Source organism: Pongo pygmaeus, chromosome 3 (assembly GCF_028885625.2).
Source record: "Pongo pygmaeus isolate AG05252 chromosome 3, NHGRI_mPonPyg2-v2.0_pri, whole genome shotgun sequence".
Classification (NCBI taxonomy): Eukaryota; Metazoa; Chordata; class Mammalia; order Primates; family Hominidae; genus Pongo; species Pongo pygmaeus.
In genome coordinates, this window is record NC_072376.2 from 100,396,336 (window position 1) to 100,404,590 (window position 8,255).

The following is an 8,255-nucleotide window of genomic DNA, read 5'->3' on the forward strand; positions in this document are numbered from 1 at the left end:
AAAATCCATTCTATTTAATTTTACATTAATGTTTTTCCCTACTTTCTCCCTTTTTCATGGGATCCCTAAGTGCTCTTCCTGGATGCTGAATGCCCATCCCATAAACGAAAAAGCTAGTTAATGACATTGTACATAAGTAATGTTTTAACTGTAGATTGTGTGTGTGCGTTTTTGTTTTTTTTTGTTTTAACCACAAAACCAGAGGGGGAAGTGTGGGAGCAGGTGGGCTGGGCAGTGGCAGAAAACCTCATGACACAATCTCTCCGCCTCCCTGTGTTGGTGGAGGATGTCTGCAGCAGCATTTAAATTCTGAGAGGGCTTGGTTGTCAGCAGCAGGAGGAGGAGGCAGAGAGCACAGCATCGTCAGGACCAGACTCGTCTCAGGCCAGTTGCAGCCTTCTCAGCCAAACGCCGACCAAGGTATGGCTTCAGTTTGCTACTGGGTTGTACATTCAGCTGAATTTCATGGAGAAGTCCAAATTCTAAGGAAAAATATTTTTAATTGTAATGCTGTTAAACAGACTTAAATTTTCTAGCCTTTTTAATAAGCAGATTACATACATTGCAGGTCTCCTGGAACAAAGGTGTCTAGATATTTTGAATGCCAATCAAATTTAAAACTTAAAAATACTTCCACTGGGTCCTCAAAAGAACGGAAACCACCACTGCTAATCAGAAAATAGTAAAATTAAATTCCCCTTTGGAATAATTATACCTATATAATTTTCAATGGGTGACTGTGCAGGAATTTAAAAGAAAAGGGATCTTTTACGCTAATGAAACCAATTACAGTGCTATTTTTTAAATGATGTATCTCACTTTTAAGGGGAAGAAAACCCTTTCTGAATATGCCACTGCTAAATTTAGCTGTTAAAATATTCACCAAGATACCTGTATGACACTGTGTAGGCTTATTATTACAAATAGAAAAGCTGTTGGCTATTTTCAATGTTTTCCTTTGAATTTCACATTTTTAGAACATCTTACTTAAATAACAAATTTCAGAGATAGTTTGATTTCACCTAAGTAGCACCTACTTAATAATTAAGCTAAAAGTCACATTTAAAGTACATGTTGGAAAAATGGATAAAGCAAATTTTTTTCTTTTTTTGTGTGTTTTTTCTTCTCTGAAAAGTATTCCCATACTAGCTTATTAATATAATTAAGTTACTGTTGATCTGTTTGTAGGTTTAGAGAGCTAGATATATAAGGTAGTAATGGTATAATTTCTGGAACTCTAAATTTTAAAGTTGAATAAATACAGAATTGCAAAATTTCCCTTTCCCTTGCCTAATAGTGAAAGATGGAGAATAGGTGGCAATATAAATATTAACCTGAAAGACCATAATACTAAAAAGAAAAGGCATCTCTAAGAAGTAGAAAAGATTCTATAGAAAATATATTTTATTTGTGATCATTTTGTAATGTGGTAGTATAAAAAGGTATCACTGTTGTAACCTATGAAGATGTCAACTATTCCTTATGAAATATTTTGCAGGAAAACTCACTACCATGAGAATTGCAGTGATTTGCTTTTGCCTCTTAGGCATCACCTATGCCCTACCAGTGAGTACAGCTGCATCTTAAAGAAAATCCCTGAAAATAACTGAATTGTGTGCTTCCATGTGCTAGGAGGACATTCTTCTAATCTTTCTTCATCTTTTCTGTTTCTAAGGTTAAACAGGCTGATTCTGGAAGTTCTGAGGAAAAGCAGGTAAGCATCTTTTAGGTTTTTATATAGTTAAATCATTTACTCAATTATGGTGAGAGACGCAAGAAACATTTGCTGTGATGTTACTTATCTTCTCAGTCAAATCCATTGGTTTACAAGTATTTATTGACGGCCTCCTATGAATCTAGACCAGTACCAAGCACACTACAGTTTTTAATAAATATAAGTTTGTAAAACCAACCCAGATGTTTTAAATATAATAATGTCTAGGCATGTAAGATGAGTTATATGTAAGATGAGTTATCGCATGTAAAATGAGTTATATGAAGTTGTGTGACTTTTTTTCCATTAGTCCACATACTGATCTAAAAGCAGAAAATTTCAGTTTTTGCTTTGTTTAGTGGATTGCTAAATTTAAAATTCACATTGGATATTAGTCAGAACTGTTTGTATGACCATAATATTCACAATATTGTCTGAGATATTAGCTGAGAAGCCCATTGTGAAAAGAAAGTCTATGTGTGCTGTTTGTATCTATTGTGATTGTCAGCTGATGTTAGATCACATTTTCTAACCAAACATAAGACCAACCAAAGTCTTTATTATAATTATTTGACCAGCACTAAAGATGTACCTACCCCTCCACAACAGATGAAACTGTGCCAGCCAAACAACAAATGGGCATTGTCCCCAGAAGCTTGGACAAAAAGGCACACAGAGTTCAATTCCAGTTGAACAGAATAAAGGCCAAAACAGAGTTGCCTTGGGGGTCACTGCAATTAGATTGCTTAATGAAGACATTAAAAGAAGTATTCTGTATTCGTTTGTTTGTGGAGGGGTGTGTGTGTCTGTTTTTCAACTGATTTGAAAATACAGGTGTTGAATCCTAATAATAAACCAGAAAAATTAACATCTCCAGAGAAGATAGAGGTCATACTATTTGAGGCAAGAATTAGTGCCTTTTTAATAAATGAAAATATGGCAAAGATGCATTTTAGAAGGCACGTGGAGCTATAACAATTTAAGAAATGCATGAAGAGCTCAAGGCTCAGCCTTCTAGAATCCCGGAAACTTAAAGCTAGTAAAAAATTGAGGAAGTCTCTAAGGATATATGTCTGAAAATACACACTGGTTATCTGTGAGTGTTAGGATTACTGGGTGATTTTTAGTCTATTCATTTTGCTTACCTTTATTTTCTTCATATGAGTTTTTAAAAATTATAAATGTAACTTACACATCCATTCTCTCTGAGCCTGTATTACATGTCTCATGAGAATAGATAGATAGATATGAAAAAGTGAAGAGAAAAACTCTGAACTCACCTGGTCCCATTGTTTTTGCATCTTCTTTTTTTTTTTTTTTTTTTGAGATGGAGTCTCGCTCTGTCGCCCAGGCTGGAGTGCAGTGGCGTGATCTCGGCTCACTGCAAGCTCCGCCTCCCAGGTTCACTCCATTCTCCTGAGTAGCTGGGACTACAGGCGACTGCCACCACGCCCGGATAATTTTTTGTATTTTTAGTAGAGACGGGCTTTCACCGTGTTAGCCAGGATGGTTTCCATCTCCTGACCTCGTGATCCACCCTCCTTGGCCTCCCAAAGTGCTGGGATTACAGGCGTGAGCCACTGCGCCCGGCTGTTTTTTCATCTTCTTAAAGCAAGGAACCCCTTCTTTCAGCAAAACCTTTCAGAGAAGCCCAATACGAAGCTCCTCTGGTTAGAGCCAGCCATGAGAGAAATTCCAAGTACTTCTGACTGGTTCTCTCTCTACTCATCCACTCCTTAGGTGGCTGCAGAAGGAACTCTGTGCAACCCCCAGAGTTCTCATTCTCAATGACAGGGAAATGTAATGATTGGCCCTGGATGATTCAGCAGATCAGATGACACTTTACTCAGAGCAATCTCTACTCCTCTGCAGTAGCATATTATCAGTATTTTCCAGATAAATAACTTGGCTAAAGAAAAATCCATTTCATTTACATCTTTGGCACCTTACAGCAATAGAACTTTTGTGCAATGATTTTAATATTATATTTCTACATTGTCTGGTAAGATACATATGGCTATTGAGCACCCAAAATGTGGGCTAGTGCAACTGAGAAACTGAATTTTTATGTTTTTTTTTTTTTTGAGATGGAGTCTTGCTCTGTCACCCAGGCTGGAGTGCAGTGGTGCGATCTTGGCTCACTGCAAGCTCCGCCTCCTGGGTTCACGCCATTCTCCTGCCTCAGCCTCCCGAGTAGCTGGGGGTACAGGTGTCCACCACCACGCCTGGCAATTTTTTTATTTTTATTTTTATTTTTAGTAGAAACTGGGTTTCACTGTGTTAGCCAGGATGTTCTCGATCTCCTGACCTCGTGATCCGCCTGCCTCAGCCTCCCAAAGTGCTGGGATTACAGGGGTGAGCCACCGTGCTTAGCCATTTCATTTTAATTAACTTAAATTTAAATGGCCCCATGTGGTTAGAGGATACTGTATTAGCACAGCCTTAGAGAGTTCCTTCTTGTTCCATGGACTGGACACAATGAAGATCAACAGTAATTAAGGTCACATCTGGTTTAGATATGCTTTATCTGAGAGGAAAATTCAGCCAGCAAACATACAAAAAGAAAGCACAGTGTGAAGTTCAGTGTTAAGAGCTAGTTTGCCTGCGTTTGAACCCTGCCTGGCTCTGCCATTTCCTACCACTTAACTGCACTGTGGCTGAGTTTTCTGATCTGTAAGGTGGGAATAATAATGATACCTATCTCATAGGGGAATGAGAGGATCAAATGAGTTCATATTTGTAAAGCAATTTGAAAGAGTGCCTACCCCACAGTAAGTGCTACATAAGAGTTTGTTAAATGAATCTGCAAGAAAAAAAGGTACCTAAGGGTCCGGGTGACTGTATGCTTGCAGCAAGACTAGTGAAGAATGATTGTTTTTTCCATTCGTCCCTACGTTTCTTTTTTTAATAATGATAAACATGCAACTTTTTTGTAGCTTTACAACAAATACCCAGATGCTGTGGCCACATGGCTAAAGCCTGATCCATCTCAGAAGCAGAATCTCCTAGCCCCACAGGTATTTTTAAACTTCTCATAATTAAACTACAGTGATGAAAGATAGCCACAGTCAGGCCATTTGGGCTGCTCAGATGAATCCTGCCTGCCTGCTGGCAAACATGTGCTTAGGACATTGACTGATCTGCCATGTTGGCTTCTCTCTGTGTTAAGCCATCCACAGACGAGGCTGAAAAATAAAAACTGCTTTGGATTAAAAAGGTTAACTTTTGAATAAAAAAAGGTAGGCATGTGTGATGCACACTAACACGTGCCATTCCTTCTTCAGAATGCTGTGTCCTCTGAAGAAACCAATGACTTTAAACAAGAGGTAAGTTCTCATTTTCAATCAGAGGCCCATCAAGCCTTGAAGAAATGAAAGAAGCCATTGCCTGGATTCTCTTCTGATGAAATTTCATTAGCAAGTTTTCCAGCTAATTGGCAGTCTAAAACTTGCTCATAAAGAAAACATGTATTTACTAAATATCAGAAATACCTGGTTTCCTCGGATAAGTTTAGCATTACAGAAGATGTTTATTAATGCCTGTTATTTGAAACATTAAGCTCTTGCAATTTATTTAAGGTATTTTGTAGATATCTAATATCTAATAAGCATCTAATTAATGCCTATCAAAGCTAAGATTTTGCCTTTAGGAAAGTTTTCTTTCCTAATAAAATAGTTTATTTGACAACTATTCTTTTTATTAGGATCATTCATATATTTGCTAAGCAAAGAGTAAATTTATTTTCCTTAAGATTCAACTTGAATATACTAAGAATATTAAAGCAAGTTAGATAAATTACCCAATATATTTGTCAATTCGAAATTTGATAGACATTTATTGTTTAATTCAATGAACAGTTTTGAGCTGCAGTTTATACACACATGCATAACAGAGTCACCTTTCAATTATCCATGTTAATAGGAAAGGGGTTATAGATTTTGGTACACACATTAAAATATGGATACTCTTCTCTTTTGATAAATCTCATTTCAAATAAAAAACAGTCTCATAACTATGTATCTGTATGTACTACATCACTGAATTTAGTAAATAATGTTTAATATGTATAAGGAAAAACAATATTATTGATATGAAGATTATACTCACATATTTGGCTTGAAAATATCTATAAAAATAATTTTTGTTGGAAAGTAAGAAATGTTCCTCAGAATGTTATTAATCCCTGTGTTAAAAGAGAAATTGGAAGATGCTCACTTTAGCTCCTAAAAGCCATGGTGTGTACTGTGAATGCAAAGATTCTGAAACTAAATAAAAAGAAAGATAGTAAAAGACTAATGTGCTATAAAGGCTAAGGGAAAATAAAAACCCATACATTAATTTTCCTGGCCATCTTAATTTTCAGACCCTTCCAAGTAAGTCCAACGAAAGCCATGACCACATGGACGATGTGGATGATGAAGATGATGATGACCATGTGGACAGCCAGGACTCCATTGACTCGAACGACTCTGATGATGTAGATGACACTGATGATTCTCACCAGTCTGATGAGTCTCACCATTCTGATGAATCCGATGAACTGGTCACTGATTTTCCCACGGACCTGCCAGCAACCGAAGTTTTCACTCCAGTTGAACCCACAGTAGACACATATGATGGCCGAGGTGATAGTGTGGTTTATGGACTGAGGTCAAAATCTAAGAAGTTTCGCAGACCTGACATCCAGGTAAATCCTTTAACAGACACACCTGATGGTTCTGACTAGAGCTCAAGTCTAGGAAACCACAGTTTGCATATTCATTCATCCATTCATCCATTCATTCATCCATTCAGCAAGAATTCATTCATATTCTACTTTATGATCATTGAATACAAATCATTTTCTGCTTGGCGGTTTTTGTAAGTCTACATAATTTCTCTCTAGATTTGATTTTCAAACACAATTCTACTTTTTGAAATCCTGGATCACTTATTTTCAGATTAAAATAAATGGAAAACACCAATTATTTTAAAAATATAATGGTCATGTTTTGAAGTTAAATACCTAAGAGGAATTGTAGTTGCAAATTACACTGAATCCTTAGTCACAGAATCTGGATTTGACATAGCCTTGACGTTTACTATTCTCTTTACTTTTTAACTAACAATTCACTTCCTCTTTATGTAGGTTTCAATATGATGAAAACTACCTTATAGGTTTCATTACATATGTAAGTGATGTACTTATTAAACTAAAAGAGATGACATATGTGAAAGGGCTTGGTAAAGTACTATACAAAGTAACATGCTAGTATTATTTCAGCCAGATTTAGGCAATTTTTAGTATAAGATGGCCTAAAAGCTAGAGAGCAGAAAAGGATTACCATATTCCCATCCTTAGCTGTTCATATAATTCTCCTTCATTTGTGCCGTGATTCAGTACCCTGATGCTACAGACGAGGACATCACCTCACACATGGAAAGCGAGGAGTTGAATGGTGCATACAAGGCCATCCCCGTTGCCCAGGACCTGAACACGCCTTCTGATTGGGACAGCCATGGGAAGGACAGTCATGAAATGAGTCAGCTGGATGACCAAAGTGCTGAAACCCACAGCCACAAGAAGTCCAGATTATATAAGCGGAAAGCCAGTGATGAGAGCAATGAGCATTCCGATGTGATTGATAGTCAGGAACTTTCCAAAGTCAGCCATGAATTCCACAGCCATGAATTTCACAGCCATGAAGATATGCTGGTTGTAGACCCTAAAAGTAAAGAAGAAGATAAACACCTGAAATTTCGCATTTCTCATGAATTAGATAGTGCATCTTCTGAGGTCAATTAAAAGGAGAAAAAAATACAATTTCTCACTTTGCTTTTAGTCGAAAGAAAAAATGCTTTATAGCAAAATGAAAGAGAACATGAAATGCCTCTTTCTCAGTTTATTGGTTGAATGTGTATCTATGTGAGTCTGGAAATAACTAATGTGTTTGATAATTAGTTTAGTTTGTGGCTTCATGGAAACTCCCTGTAAACTAAAAGCTTCAGGGTTATGTCTATGTTCATTCTATAGAAGAAATGCAAACTATCACTGTATTTTAATATTTGTTATTCTCTCATGAATAGAAATTTATGTAGAAGCAAACAAAATACTTTTACCCACTTAAAAAGAGAATATAACATTTTATGTCACTATAATCTTTTGTTTTTTAAGTTAGTGTATATTTTGTTGTGATTATCTTTCTTTTGTGGTGTGAATAAATCTTTTATCTTGAATGTAATAAGAATTTGGTGGTGTCAATTGCTTATTTGTTTTCCCACATTTGTCCAGCAATTAATAAAACATAACCTTTTTTACTGCCTATATAATGTTTTTAAAGGTTTATTTTGGTTTCAATTGATACATAATAATTGTACATATTTATGGGGTATGGTGTGATGTTTTGTTACATATATACATTGTATAATTATCAAAGGGCAATTATCATATCCATCACCTCAAACACTTGTCATTTATTTGTGCTGAGAACATTCAATCCTCTTTTCTAGCTATTTTGAAGTATACGATACATTATTATTGACTATAGTCAAGTTACTTTGC

General features: G+C 36.2%; 1 protein-coding gene across 2 annotated transcripts; it reads left to right on the forward strand.

The window, feature by feature from the left end:
• The first annotated feature begins 291 nt into the window (after positions 1 to 291).
• SPP1 (secreted phosphoprotein 1) lies at positions 292 to 8,023 on the forward strand. 2 transcript variants are annotated; one of them, XM_054484441.2, is made up of 7 exons: positions 292 to 420; positions 1,499 to 1,566; positions 1,676 to 1,714; positions 4,651 to 4,731; positions 4,999 to 5,040; positions 6,078 to 6,401; positions 7,095 to 8,023. In XM_054484441.2, the coding sequence occupies exons 2-7, from the start codon at positions 1,513 to 1,515 to the stop codon at positions 7,497 to 7,499; spliced, it is 945 nt and encodes a 314-aa protein (XP_054340416.1). In that variant the 5' UTR covers positions 292 to 420; positions 1,499 to 1,512; the 3' UTR covers positions 7,500 to 8,023. The 2 variants fall into 2 exon arrangements, with proteins under 2 accessions (XP_054340416.1, XP_054340417.1); XM_054484442.2 differs by lacking the exon at positions 4,999 to 5,040.
• The last annotated feature ends 232 nt before the right edge of the window (positions 8,024 to 8,255 follow it).

Coding starts and splice junctions, on each gene's coding strand:
- SPP1 (XM_054484441.2), top strand. CDS start 1,513: ATGAGAATTGCAGTGATTTGCTTTTGCCTCTTAGGCATCACCTATGCC. Junction 1,715..4,650: donor GAAGTTCTGAGGAAAAGCAG/GTAAGCATCTTT, acceptor ACTTTTTTGTAG/CTTTACAACAAATACCCAGA. Junction 4,732..4,998: donor AGAATCTCCTAGCCCCACAG/GTATTTTTAAAC, acceptor TTCCTTCTTCAG/AATGCTGTGTCCTCTGAAGA.